The 15346-nt window shown below is 46.7% G+C and overlaps 1 protein-coding gene across 11 annotated transcripts in view; it reads right to left on the reverse strand.

Moving 5' to 3' along the window:
- IFT140 (intraflagellar transport 140) overlaps nt 1–15346 on the reverse strand; it is a 250730-nt gene that overhangs the window by 123459 nt on the left and 111925 nt on the right. For 10 of the 11 annotated variants that reach the window (XM_038420185.2, XM_038420186.2, XM_038420187.2 and 7 more), the window contains 2 exons: nt 14233–14360; nt 2033–2150 (listed from right to left, as the gene is read on the reverse strand). In XM_038420185.2, the coding sequence (XP_038276113.1) occupies nt 2033–2150; nt 14233–14360 (246 nt within the window). The remainder of the gene's footprint in view (nt 1–2032; nt 2151–14232; nt 14361–15346) is intronic. The other variant, XM_043494328.1, reaches the window with a different exon arrangement.

The following is a 15346-nucleotide window of genomic DNA, read 5'->3' on the forward strand; positions in this document are numbered from 1 at the left end:
GAAAGGGCCTAGAGGGTGTGAAGGGCCAGAGGGGAAGTGGCCCAGGGACAGTTAGACAAGGGGAGAGAAGGAGGGCAGGGAGACTGCCACTAGAGGGTCCTTGGATCAGGACCCAGAGTAGTGGGCGGGCCTGGATCCCCCCCCTTCCTCCTTGTACAGCACTTAGCTGTGGAAGGTGCCCATGACAGACTGCAACCAGCCCTTGAACAGAGGGGCTAGACTAGAGGGGTTGTGGTTGGCCACTGCATCAGGAGTGAACTGGAAAGACTGCTGTTAACCACCCCCCACCCCTGCCCTGGAAGGGGGTGAGTGTGGACTTGGGGGCACTGCCGGAGGGCAGTGACCTGAAGAGGACACCATGAGAGAAGGGAGCAAGGCTGGTCCAGACACCAACAGAGGGCAAAAGACGAACGGGACACCACCAATGGAGGGTGTGCCACATGGACTAAGCTAATTCCCAGAGTTACCAACAGGAGGTGCCGCGGTGGTGAGTCCCAGCCCCGTCACACTGACCTCAATTGTATACAAGGTCTTAGAACAAATTTTGAAAGAGAGAATAATTAAAGACCTAGAGGCAAACAGCAACTGGGATAAAATACAACACCGTTTTATAAAAGATAGTTCGTACCAGACCAACCTGATCTCTTTCTTTGTCTAGGAAATCAGTTATCTTCTCAAAGAAAATGTAGTAGATCTAATCTACCTGGATTTCAAGTAAAGCATTTGATATAGTTCCACGTGGGAAATTATTAGTTAATTTGGAGAAGATGGGGATTAATACCAGAATCCAAAGGTGGATAAGGAACTGGTTAAAGGGAAGACTACAACAGGTCATGCTGAAAGGTGAACTGCCAGGCTGGAGAGAGGTTACTAGAGGAGTGCCTCAAGGATCAGTATTGGTACCATCTTATTTAACATTTTCATTCATGGCCTTGGCACAAAAAGTGGGAGTGTGCTAATAAAATTAGCAAATGACACAAAGTTGTGAAGTACTGCCTATATGGAGGAGGACCAGAATATCATTCAAGAATATTTGGATGACCTTGAAAACTAGAGTAATACAAATGGGATGAAATTGAATAGTGCAAAATCCAAGGTCATGCATGTAGGGACTAACAACAAGAATTTCTCCTATAAGATAGGGAGGTATCAGTTGGAAGTGACAGAGAAGAGAAAGCCCTTATGTATTGGTCGATCACAGGATGACTATGAGCCACCAATGTGATACAGCCTTGACAAAGGCTAATGCAATGCTAGGATGCATCAGGCGAGATAGTTCCAGTAGAGACAGGGAAGGTTTATTACCATTATACAAGGCACTGATGAGACCTGATCTGGAATACTGTGTGCAATTCTGTTATCCCATGTTTAAGAAAGATGAATTCTAACTGGAACAGGTGCAGACAAGGCTACTAGGATGATCAGCACAATGGAGCCTACTTTACAAAATGAGACTTAGGCTAAACAAACCAAGCTCTTTAACAAAACAAAGGATGAGGAGAGATACGATTGCTCTTTGTAAATATATCAAAAGGATAAATATCAGAGGGAGAGAAAAGTTAATTTAATTTAAGTTAAGAGCCAATGTTGGCACAAGAACAAATGGCCATCAATAAGTTTAGGCTTGAAATTAGATAAAGGTTTCTCACCATCAGAGGAATGAAGTTCTGGAAAAGCCTTCCAAGGGGAGTAGTGCAGGCAAAAAACCTCACCCATTTTAAGAATGAGCTTGATAAATTTATGGAGAGGATGATATGATGAGATTTCCTATAATGGCATTTGGCCAATCCACAACTTCTATTAGCAAATATCTCCAGTGACCAGAGATGGGACAATAGAGCCCTTGGACCTACAAAAACTTTTAGTGCTTCTATCAATGCTTACCCCAGAAACTCTGATTCCTGAAAACAGAACATAGCCAATGTGGGTTTAAATTAGAGAAGTTAACCCAACTTATCTCTGCATTATAGCTAGTCTGGCATTTGGTGTCACATTCAGACCTCAGTGTGGTATGTGGAGAGTCCTGTCTCACCTTGTTGACGAGGATGCTGACTTTGTTGCCATAAGAATTGCACTTAACCGATGCAATGCCCCGCAGGCCAGGAAAAAGTTCAGTCAAGTTCTTACTACTGCAGTGCACTTTTGCCTCTCTGTGGGGACAGACAATAGTGATTCATATGGTGCCAAGTGTCAGTGTTTGAAAAACAGTTAAAAATATTTTTCAAAAATGACCTTTAATAATCAAATCAACTAGGGCACAGGACTCAAATATTTGAAATCTTCTCACCTTTTGTTCCAGACTCTAGCCTCCCCTTAGAGGCTTAAACACAGCAGGAGTAAACTTAAGTGTTCTGCAGTGTTCCAACACCTGCAACAAGAAAATCCTGCCACCCTGTTTCAGGAGAAGTAGAATTTGTCTACACGGGGAAATTGACTGGCATAGCTGAAGTGGAATAACTATCGCGTCCCCATAAGAAAGTTATACTGGCATAACTATAGTGGAATAAGAAAAGGAGTACTTGTGGCACCTTAGAGACTAACAAATTTATTAGAGCGTAAGCTTTCGTGAGCTACAGCTCACTTCATCGGATGCATTTGGTGGAAAAAACAGAGGGGAGATTAATATACACACACAGAGAACATGAAACAATGGATTTATCATACACACTGTAAGGAGAGTGATCACTTAAGATAAGCCATCACCAGCAGCAGGGGAGGGAAAGGAGGAAAACCTTTCATGGTGACAAGCAAGGTAGGCTATTTCCAGCAGTTAACAAGAATATCTGAGGAACAGTGGGGGGTGGGGTGGGGGGGGAGAAATAACATGGGGAAATAGTTTTACTTTGTGTAATGACTCATCCATTCCCAGTCTCTATTCAAGCCTAAGTTAATTGTATCCAGTTTGCAAATTAATTCCAATTCAGCAGTCTCTCATGGAGTCTGTTTTTGAAGCTTTTTTGTTGAAGTATAACCACTCTTAGGTCTGTAATCGAGTGACCAGAGAGATTGAAGTGTTCTCCAACTGGTTTCTGAATGTTATAATTCTTGACGTCTGATTTGTGTCCATTCATTCTTTTACGTAGAGACTGTCCAGTTTGGCCAATGTACATGGCAGAGGGGCATTGCTGGCACATGATGGCATATATTACATTGGTAGATGCGCAGGTGAACGAACCTCTGATAGTGTGGCTGATGTAATTAGGCCCTATGATGGTGTCCCCTGAATAGATATGTGGACAGAGTTGGCAACGGGCTTTGTTGCAAGGATAGGTTCCTGGGTTGGTGGTTCTGTTGTGTGGTGTGTGGTTGCTGGTGAGTATTTGCTTCAGATTGGGAGGCTGTCTGTAAGCAAGGACTGGCCTGTCTCCCAAGATCTGTGAGAGTGATGGGTCGTTCTTCAGGATAGGTTGTAGGTCCTTGATGATGCGTTGTAGAGGTTTTAGTTGGGGGCTGAAGGTGATGGCTAGTGGCGTTCTGTTGTTTTCTTTGTTGGGCCTGTCCTGTAGTAGGTGACTTCTGGGTACTCTTCTGGCTCTGTCAATCTGTTTCTTCACTTCAGCACGTGGGTATTGTAGTTGTAGAAATGCATGATAGAGATCTTGTAGGTGTTTGTCTCTCTCTGAGAGGTTGGAGCAAATGCGGTTATATCGTAGAGCTTGGCTGTAGACAATGGATCGTGTGGTATGATCTGGATGAAAGCTAGAGGCATGTAGATAGGAATAGCGGTCAGTAGGTTTCCGATATAGGGTGGTGTTTATGTGACCATCGCTTATTAGCACCGTAGTGTCCAGGAAGTGGATCTCTTGTGTGGACTGGTCCAGGCTGAGGTTGATGGTGGGATGGAAATTGTTGAAATCATGGTGGAATTCCTCAAGGGCTTCTTTTCCACGGGTCCAGATGATGAAGATGTCATCAATGTAGCGCAAGTAGAGTAGGGGCATTAGGGGACGAGCTGCCTAGTAGCCTCTTGTTCATACTCTGACCTATTCATGATGACGACAGCACCTCCTTTGTCAGTCTTTTTGATTATGCTACTAGGCAGCTCTCCAACACTACTTTCTACAAGCCATTACCCTCTGATCCCACTGAGAGTTACCAAAAGAAACTACAGCATTTGCTCAAGAAACTCCCTGAAAAAGCACAAGAACAAATCCGCACAGACACACCCCTGGAACCCCAACCTGGGGTATTCTATCTGCTACCCAAGATCCATAAACCTGGAAATCCTGGATGCCCCATCATCTCAGGCATTGGCACCCTGACAGCAGGATTGTCTGGCTATGTAGACTCCCTCCTCAGGCCCTACGTTACCAGCACTCCCAGCTATCTTCGAGACACCACTGACTTCCTGAGGAAACTACAGTCCATTGGTGATCTTCCTAAAACACCATCCTAGCCACTATGGAAGTAGAAGCCCTCTACACCAACATTCCACACAAAGATGGGCTACAAGCCGTCAGGAACAGTATCCCCGATACTGTCACGGCTAACCTGGTGGCTGAACTTTGTGACTTTGTCCTCACCCATAACTATTTCACATTTGGGGACAATGTATACCTTCAAATCAACGGCACTGCGATGGGTACCCGCATGGCCCCACAGTATGCCAACATTTTTATGGCTGACTTAGAACAACGCTTCCTCAGCTCTTGTCTCCTAATGCCAGTGCTCTACTCGCGCTACATTGATGACATCTTCATCATCTGGACCCATGGAAAAGAAGCCCTTGAGGAATTCCACCAGGATTTCAACAATTTCCATCCCACCATCAACCTCAGCCTGGACCAGTCCACACAAGAGATCCACTTCCTGGACACTATGGTGCTAATAAGCGATGGTCACATAAACACCACCCTATATCGGAAACCTACTGACCGCTATTCCTACCTACATGCCTCTAGCTTTCATCCAGATCATACCACACGATCCATTGTCTACAGCCAAGCTCTACGATATAACCGCATTTGCTCCAACCCCTCAGACGGAGACAAACACCTACAAGATCTCTATCATGCATTCCTACAACTACAATACCCACCTGCTGAAGTGAAGAAACAGATTGACAGAGCCAGAAGAGTACCCAGAAGTCACCTACTATAGGACAGGCCCAACAAAGAAAATAACAGAACGCCACTAGCCATCACCTTCAGCCCCCAACTAAAACCTCTCCAATGCATCAAGGATCTACAACCTATCCTGAAGGACGACCCATCACTCTCACAGATCTTGGGAGACAGGCCAGTCCTTGCTTACAGACAGCCCCCCAATCTGAAGCAAATACTCACCAGCAACCACACACTACACAACAGAACCACCAACCCAGGAACCTATCCTTGCAACAAAGCCCGTTGCCAACTCTGTCCACATATCTATTCAGGGGACACCATCATAGGGCCTAATCACATTACCCACACTATCAGAGGTTCGTTCACCTGCACATCTACCAATGTGATATGTGCCAGCAATGCCCCTCTGCCATGTACATTGGCCAAACTGGACAGTCTCTACATAAAACAATGAATGGACACAAATCAGACGTCAAGAATTATAACATTCAAAAACCAGTTGGAGAACACTTCAATCTCTCTGGTCACTCGATTACAGACCTAAGAGTGGCTATCCTTCAACAAAAAAGCTTCAAAAACAGACTCCAACGAGAGACTGCTGAATTGGAATTAATTTGCAAACTGGATACAATTAACTTAGGCTTGAATAGAGACTGGGAATGGATGAGTCATTACACAAAGTAAAACTATTTCCCCATGTTATTTCTCCCCCCCACCCCACCCCCCACTGTTCCTCAGATATTCTTGTTAACTGCTGGAAATAGCCTACCTTGCTTGTCACCATGAAAGGTTTTCCTCCTTTCCCCCCCCGCTGCTGGTGATGGCTTATCTTAAGTGATCACTCTCCTTACAGTGTGTATGATAAACCCATTGTTTCATATTCTCTGTGTGTGTATATCAATCTCCCCTCTGTTTTTTCCACCAAATGCATCCGATGAAGTGAGCTGTAGCTCACGAAAGCTTATGCTCTAATAAATTTATTATTCTCTAAGGTGCCACAAGTACTCCTTTTTCTTTTTGCGAATACAGACTAACACAGCTGCTACTCTGAAACCTGTTATAGTGGAATAGTTATTCCACTTCAGCTATGCTAGTCAGTTTCTCCATGTAGAAAAGTTCTAAGGGTTTGTCTACACTGCCTTGCAGTTTGGACTCCAGCATTCAAACAGCTGTGTGCACCAAAGTGCTGCTGTGCTGTAAGACCCCGGTGTGGATAACGCAAGCATGAACTAAAAGGATCCTAGTTCATATTAACTTAGTCCTCTCAAAACAGTACTACGTTCACATCCTCATAGTCTGAACTGCCGAGCAGTGTAGACATAGCCTAAGAGACTGAATTGTTCACACTTTTGTCCTCCTTTCTCCCTTTACCCAATCAATCCTTCCTACTGTAGCAGCAACAGTAACAGCATTCACTCTGCCTGAGAGAACACCTCCTATCAGTCACTGGCATACAGCTAACAAGAGTGACAGTATTTATTGTTAGATTTATAAAATGAAAACCAGGCATGGCCTCTGAATTCATATATAAAAACAACATTCTGGAGTTCTATTTATTGTCTCTCGTTAATTCCAGATCAAATATGCTCACTTTACAAAAAAAAATTACAGCCCTAAAAATTCAGCCTGACATCTGAGAGTTAAGCTGGATTCTTTCAATCTCCAACATCAACACCAATAGTAAAGGCCCCACAAGTCATAGTGATACCCTGCACAAACCCAGGGTTTTCAAATTAGGCCCTCTGTGATACCTGTGCAATGCCAGTGCTGCCAATGGGTTTTCACAGGTTTGACTGACAGGAGTTTTGCAAATTGTTCTGCTGCTGATACACAAGATACATAAGAAAGAACAGACTTCCGCTTACTCTCTTGCTTCTGCAGGGTTCTCAAACTTATTACATCACTAACTGTCAACACATAAGGGGTTCTGAACACATACAAGGAGCAGAAGTATGGAATCAAAATGTACAAGTTTGACAGTCACTTGTCAGAGTAGAAGCACATTTCAACATAACAGTATGACTAATATTAATTAAACTCTCACTCATTTCAGAATTTAATCAAGTACTTCACCTCAGGAAAAGTTCCGCCCCCCCAAAAAAAGCAGGGAGGTGGGGGGGGAGAACCTTACACCCTGCCCTGTAGGTCAACAAACTTAGGCTCTTTTGATTCAATAGAGGAAGTGAATTCCAAAGTTGAGGACCCTCTACTCGTCCTATGTTTGTACTTATGGCTGTCAGTAGAAATATCCAAATTCTTCTCAACTACTAAGTACAAAGGGAAAAAGATAGTCTTAAGTATCCAAGACCCACTCCACTTTATAGATTGAAGTCAACGCCTTGAGAAAGTTTTTGTGGACTCCTCCCAACTGCCCAAAAGTATTGCTTATGTTCTCAGAGAGAGCTGCGAAACTCCCTGTTCTGTTCCTAAAGCCAGGTTTCCTACATGGGAGAGTATCAAGCTACTCACTGAGCCATCATCAGCCTTACCACAGAAGGCTTTGGCTAGTGAATGACAGTAACAAACCATGATGCTGTTGCTCAGTGTCACTCAAGATGGGAATCATTGTGGGGAAAAAGGTAATTATTTCAAGTTTCCCTTCGCTCTAGGAAAAAAAAAAAAGCCATGCAAACTCCACTCCAGTAACAACATTGTATTTATCCCCAAAGAAATACTCATTGATAATTGGAGTAATGATGGAAACAAACATTGAAGATCGGGAAGTCCTGAATGCACTATATGTGTTGCTTACAACTGTGCATGAATTTCTTGCTCTCTGGGATTGAGAGTCCAAATCTTCACTGAGAATTCGAACTCATGGAGAAGCAGCAGTGACATCACTGAAGCCATTACTCTTGATCCCAAATCTCAGATCTGGAAAAAAAAGGTTACCCATCTTCTTGTAACTATTGTTCTTTGAGATGTGTTCTTCATGTCCATTCCAATCAGGTGTGCACACGCCGCGTGCACGACAGCAAGAAGATTTTTTCCCTTAGCAGTAGCCCTAGGTCTGGGCACCCCACCCCCTGGAGTCGTGCCTTCATGATGCTCAATATAGGGCCCTGCTGACCCGACCCCCCCTCAATTCCTTTTTGCCAGCTACTCGGTCAGCAGGGTAGTAGGGTGGGTATTGGAATGGACATGAACAACACATCTCAAAAAACAACAGTTACGAGAAGGTGAGTAACTTTTTTCTTCTTTGAGTGCTTGTTCATGTCAATTCCAATCAAGTGACTCCCAAATGTAAGTTCAGGAGGCAGGGTCGGAGTTGTCCACTGATTGGAGCACCACTCTACCAAAGACCGCATCATCTCTGGCCTGCTGGGTAATCGCATAATATGCGGTGAAAGTATGTATGGAGGACCACGTCGCCGCTCTGCATATTTCTTGGAGGGGAACCTGCACCAGGAATGCAGCTGAAGAAGCCTGAGTCCTGCTGGAGGGTGCAGTGAGCAGAGGGGCAGGCACCCTTGCCAGGTTATAGCACTCTCGGATGCAGGACATGATCCATGATGAAACGAGTTGAGAGGATACTGGAAGACCCTTCATTCTGTCTGCCACAGCCACAAATAGTTGAATGGACTTCTGGAACGGCTTTGTTCTCTCGATTTACAAGGCTAGTGCTCTGCAGACATCCAACAAATGAAACCTCTGTTCCCTGCCACTTGTGTGCGGCTTATGATAGAACACTAGGAGGAAGATGTCCTGATTGATGTGAAATTGGTAGACAACTTTCAGGAGGAAAGCTGGGTGAGGCCAGAACTGAATATTGTCCTTAAAGAATACTGTGTAAGGAAGCTCTGATAGTAGGGTCTTGAGCTCAAACACCCTCCTGGCTGAAATTACTACCAAAAACACCACCTTGTACGAGAGGTAGAGCAGGAAGCACATCGTTAGTGGTTCAAAGAGTGGCCCCATCTGTCTGGAAAGGACCAGGTTGAGGTCCCAGGCCAGAACCAGCTGTTGGACTTGCGGATATAGCCTGTGGAGACCTTTGAGGAAACGGTTGACCACAGAGTTGGCGAACACTGACTGGCTCTCTGCACCTGGATGGCAGGTAGAAATGGTGGCCAAGTGAACCCTTATTGACGACATGGACAGACTCTGCTGCTTGAGATGGAGAAGGTAGACCAGTATGAGTGGCATAGAGGCGATTGTCAGGGACAAATGATGTTGCGCCAACCAGATTGAAAATCTCTTCCATTTGGCAAGGTAGGTAGCTCTGGTGGAGGGTTTCCTACTACCAAGGAGGACTTGTCTAACTGGGTCTGAGCAGGATAGCTCCATCGGATTCAGCCATGGAGCTTCCACGCCGTGAGGTTCAATGACTCGAGGTTCAGGTGCTGGAGACGGCCATGATCCTGAGTTATCAAGTCCAGGAAGAGCGGCAAGGTGACTGGGGCTTCCACGGACATGTCCAGGAGCAATGTGTATCAGTGCTGGTGGAGCCAAACTGGAGCTATCAATATCAGCACTGCTTGATCCCTCCGTATCTTGAGAAGCACTGCATGAATGATAGGAATGGGCAGAATTGCATATAGGAGATGGATTCCCTAGGGAAGGAGGAACGCATCCGTTATGGAGCCCGGGCTGTGATTAGGAATCATAGAATCATGGAAGAGTAGGGTTGGAAGAGACCTCAGGAGGTCATCTAGTCCAATCCCCTGCTCAAAGGAAGGAGCAGAACTGCTGACACTTCCTGTTGTGTCACATGGCAAAGAGGGCTACCTGGGGAAAGCTGCACTGTTGGAAAATGGAGTTCACGACATCCAGGTGTAGGGACCACTCGTGGCCATGGAACAACCTGCTGAGATAATCCGCTAATTCGTTCTGTACCCCAGGGAGGTATGATGCTTGCAGGTGTATCTAATACTCTACACAGAAGTCCCACACAATGAGGGCTTCCTGGCAAAGGGGAGAGGAGCTTGCACCCCCATTTATTGATATAAAACATCACTGTGGCGTTGTCTGTCATCACTGATACATATCTTCCCCTTTAAATGGGCTTGGAAAGTCTGGCATGCCAGGTGTACTGCTCTCAGCTCTCTGACATTGACACAGAGAGTGAGTTCTGCCTGAGACCAGAGGCCTTTTGTTCTGAGGTCTCCCAGATGTGCTCCCCAGCCCAAGTCTGATGCATCCGTAACCAACGAGAGAGTTGGCTGGGGGCTGGTGAAGAGGACCCCTCTGCACACACAACCTGTGGATCAAGCCACCACAGAAGGGAGTCAAGGACCAGGCGAGGCAGAATCATGACCCTGTCCAAACTGTCCCGAACTGGCCGATACGCCAAGACTAGCCACAACTGAGCAGCTGGAGTCTTGGCTTGGCACATTGCATCACATAGGTACAAGCGGCCATGTGTCCCAGGAGTTTCAGGAAATTCTTGCTGTGGTGGTGAGGAACTGCCTGAGACTCCGAATAATGTTGCCCAGGGCCCGGAACCTCGATTCCCATAAGTATCCCTTGGCCTCAGTTGAGCCCAGTACCATCCCTATAAATTCTATCCGCTGAACAGGGGACTGTGTTGATTTCCCCACATTCAGGAGAAGGCCCAGTTCATTGAACATTGTTCCTATGAAGTCGACTTGTACCTCCACTTGAACCCTGGAGCGGCCCTTGATCAGTCAGTCGTCAAGGTACAGAAACACTTGTACCTGCCGCCTGCGGAGGAACGCAGCCACAACTGCCGTGCACTTGGTAAAAACTTGAGGCATCGCTGACAGGCCGAATGGGAGGACTGTGAACTGGAAGTGGTTGTTATCCACCACAAACCTGAGGTATTCTCTCTGGGATGGTGTGATTGCTATATGAAAGTACGCATCCTTCAAGTTGAGGGTGGCATACCAGCCCTCTGGACCCAAGGAAGAGATGATGGAAGCCAAGGAGACCATGTGGAACTTGAGTTTCTTCATAAACTTGTTGAGCTCTCGCAGGTCTAGGATGGGCCTGAGTCTGCCCTTAGCTTTCGGTATCAGGAAATACCGGGAATAGAAGCCCTTGCCTTTCTGCTCCTGAGGAACCTCTTCCACTGCTCCCAGCGAGAGGAGCGAGAGCACCTCCTGTATAAGGAGTTGCTCATGAGAAGGGTCCCTGAAGAGGGATGGGAAAGGGTGGTGGAAGTGCAGAAGGGCAGAAAATTGGAACAAATATCTCCTCTCTACCGTGCGGAGCCTCAGCGGTCCGATGTAATATGGGCCCATGCAAGATAGATGGGATGAAAAGGTAAGGCATCCAGTCTTTGCACCGGTGCGTCAAGCCAGGGCGCACCTTCAAAAGGCCTATTTTTGGCCTCAGGAGGGTTTAGACTGACAAGAGCCCTGACCAGAGGAGGGATGAGGTCTCTTCCTCGAGTTCCTACTCCTCCTGCATGACCCCTCCTGCCTACCCTGAGGTTGATAATTCCTTGGTGGGGGCTGAAGTCTAAAGTGCCTCCATTGGTTGGCAGGGGTGTGGAGGCCCAGGGATTTCAGGGTGGCTTGAGAGTCCTTGAGGAGAACAAAGACTGACCCTCAAACGGGAGGTCCTGGACTGTCTGCTGTACCTCGTATGGGAGGCTAGAGACCTGCAGCCAGGAACTCCTTCTCGTAGCTACCCCGGTAGGTATGCTACACCCTAGTAGCAACTATGATGCAAGATGCTGTGTCTGCAGTGTCTAAGACTGCCTACAGGGATGCATGAGAGATCAATTTGCCCTCCTCTACTAGCATGGAAAACTCTGTGGGAGAGACCATAGGCAGGAGTTCTGCAAATTTTTCCATGGCCCCAAAAGTATTGTAATTGTTCTTGCTAACCACCGCCTGATGGTTAGCGATACGGAGCTTCAAATCTCCCACCATCGAATAGATTTCCTCCCGAAGAGGTCCAGCTTTTTGGCCTCTTGATTCTTGGGAGAGGGCTCCTGGTAGCCTTGGTGCTTGCATAGGTTGGCCGCATCCACTATCAGGGACTCCGGCAGGGGGTGCATATATAAGCGTTCATACCACTTGGAGGAGACTAAATATCTCCACTCATACCTTTTCTCGATAGGCGGCAACAAGGACGGGGTCTGCCACAGGGGCTTAGTGGCATCGCTGATTGTCTTAATCAGCAGCCATGCGATACGGGATAGCTCTGGAGGAAAAAGGCTATCAACCATTGGGTCAGCCTCCTCCACTACTTCCTCCGGTTTGGTGTTTAGGTTCTGGGCCACCTGTCTCAGCAGCTGCTGTAGGACCCTGCTGTCCTCTAAGGCTGGAGAGTTTGATGAGCCAGCCATCTCTTCATCCGGAGATGAGGAGGATGAGATGGCGGCCAGTACTAGAGCCTGCTCCCTGCCCTCAGCCCCCTTGGGTGCTGCTGTCAGTGCCACAGCCAGTGCCAGGATCGATGCCGGGATCAGAGCCGAGCTCGGTGCCAAGGACGTGAAGCAATCGGCGCCCCCATTGTCAACGCTGCAATCAGTGCCGAGATTGTCAATGTCGGTATGGCTGCCTGATTGGTCCCCGCCGGGATCCCTGGTGTGGAGGGCGTGTGAAGCAGAGGTCACCGATGCCGATCTGGAAGCCTGGCTCTAGCCCGGGCTTTGGTGATAGGCTAAGGGTGTCCAGAAGGGCCACTCAGGAGCCTGCCACTGACCTGGGTAGGGCGGTCTGTTGCAACAGGAGCGAGATCTTCTGCTTCTGCTGGAATGCGATGACTCCACTTCCGACTCCGAGGTTTCTGACTGTGATGACCATGGAGGAGCAGAGCCCCTTGGTGCTGGCGAGAGATGCCAAGTGGGAGATCAGAGCAGTTCCCCCACATGGGCCATCGGTGCCAGGAGTCGATACACTGGGGATGATACTCTCATCACCAGTTTGCCCACAGAATGTATTGGGCGAGGAACTGGTGCCGGCAAGCAGTCCAGGTCTGGATTCAACTGGACCCCTCCGGGTGCAGGAGTCAGTGGAAGCCTCACCGATTGCTGGCCACCTGGGTCTTTAGACCTGGTCGGGGAACCCTCTCTGTCAGCCTTCCTCTTTTTGTGGGGACTCACAAATTTCTGGGATCTGTGCACAGAGCCGTGGCGGTGCTGAGGGTCTCTAGAGGAGTCAACGGTGCCGAAGCATTGGGCACCAAAGAAGCAGCACTTGGGGCTGGGTCCACCGCACCGGGCTCCAACTGAGGCTGAAATGCTGCCTCCATAAGCAAAACTCGAGGTGCTTTTCTCTGTCTTTAAGGGTCCTGGGGCAAAACCCTCTACAGATCTTATAACGCTCCCTAAGATGATCCTCACCGAGACGCTTCAAGCACGAAGTGTGCGGGTCATTTCTCAGCATAAGCCTGCTGCAGTCTGAGTACGGCTTAAAGCCTGGGGACTGAGGCATACCCCGGTGCCAGGGAAAAGCATCAGGGGCGGGGGGGGAACCCCAATAGGAAACTTATGAGAAAAACGATCTACGCTAAGTAACTACTCTACTACTAATTCTAACTATATATACAAAGGGTGATAATGCGAAGCACATGCTTGCTGAAGCAAGAGCAATGGAGTTCTAGCTAGCCATCACAGGTAGTAAGAAGGAACTGGAGGTGGGGGGTCAAGTCAGCAGGGCTCTATATTGGGTGCCACGAAGGCGCAACTCCAGGGAGCACCCAGACTGACCCTGCGGATACTGCTAGGGGAAAAATCTTCCAGTTGTCGTGCATATAGCGTGCTCACACCTGATTGGAATTGACATGAACAAGCATTTGAAGAAGAACTTGAGAATACAAAAGGGTCAACTTCTCACAAGAGTGGTTTGTGAGTGTATAAAACATCAGTTTATCAGATACTATTGACCTGTCAATACACCTCACTAGGTAAGGCTGGGTCTTCTAACCTCAGCTTCTCCCTGTAAACACTGAAGGTAAAGCAGCAAAATTTGGCAGGAGTCTACAAAGTAAAAAATATATATACTTTTTTTTTTTAAGAAGCCAAGGACTGAATAGGCCAAGATAACCTCTACAGGGCATGCACACACATGGCCACGAAAAAGCCTGCACTCCCACTGCCTTTGATGTACCTATTCTATTAATTCAGTCTCCAGGGTTGTCAGTCTAGCATTTTTCACTAGTACAAAATTCCCTTAAGGTAAAAAAGGAGAAAAAAAGAAAAAGACAGAAACCTGAGTTATAGATTCAGACCCTTGTAAATGCTTATTAATACCTGCGAGAGAGATCAAAGATTTTAAAGTGAGCCAAGTCCGTTCCCACAGCCAGGAAATTCCCGCAGACATCCAACAGGCAGGGATTCCCCTCTGCTTCAGAGAACATCAGCAGCTGTTTGACAGTACCCTGGGGAGGGGAGATAGCAGCAACTTTAAACGTTAGCTTTCTGACAGGGAGGTTTTTTCCTGTCAGTTAAGCTTGCACATCAAGCCCACTTCTGTTTTATCCCAACAACCACCACTAATGTAATAAGTGCATCACAGCAATTTGTTGATACTATCCTGTGACTTAAGGCTTTCTGGAAATATACTTATGAATGTATATATGACATAACCAGAATGTGTTTTATGCTACATATGCCATGTAACATCTCTGTAAAGGTTATGATCTATTGAATCTATTAATCCTATTTGTATGCATGTATCATTTTTGTATTCAAAGTTATGAATATTAGCTGCACACTTGTTTGATTCTGAGTAGGTTTTAGTGAAGCAGTTGGTCAGCTTCCTGAGAAAAGACTATTCTCAGTAAGTGCCCAGTCAAGAAGCCCTTAAGCCAACAATGAACTTAGAGACGCCAGTCCACATCTGGGCTTTCCCAGGAATGTGGCTTGACTGGTAAGGAACTCAGTCATGCATGGACATGTGACTTGCCCAGGTGACTCCAAAACTCCATTTTGTAGCTGGATTTTGCATAGGAGAGAGGAGGGGGTCTCCACCCACAAGACAGAGTCTATTTAAACCCCTCCATTTTTGTCTTCAGCTGGCTAAAGAGAAAGCCTCTCCACCCCCCAAGGATACCTGAAAGAAACTGCAATAAAGGACAGTAACTACAGGGGGTATTAGTGATTGCTGGACCCAGACTAGAAGGAGGCTAGTCTGTAAAAGGAAGCTTACTAGTGAGGTTTTTATCTCATTTTATTTATTATCTTATTTATCTTTATTTTAGTGAGTTTTATTACCGTACTTGTTAGGGCTTGGGGGGATATTTTGGGGAAATAGGAACTCCAAGTTCTCCTTTCCCTGATTGTTTGTTAAATCATTTGGTGGTGGCAGCGATTACTTAATCCAAGGGCAAAGACTTTGTGCCTTGATGAAGTTTTAACCTAAGCT

This window comes from Dermochelys coriacea, chromosome 10, assembly GCF_009764565.3.
Source record: "Dermochelys coriacea isolate rDerCor1 chromosome 10, rDerCor1.pri.v4, whole genome shotgun sequence".
In the NCBI taxonomy this organism is placed as follows: domain Eukaryota; kingdom Metazoa; phylum Chordata; order Testudines; family Dermochelyidae; genus Dermochelys; species Dermochelys coriacea.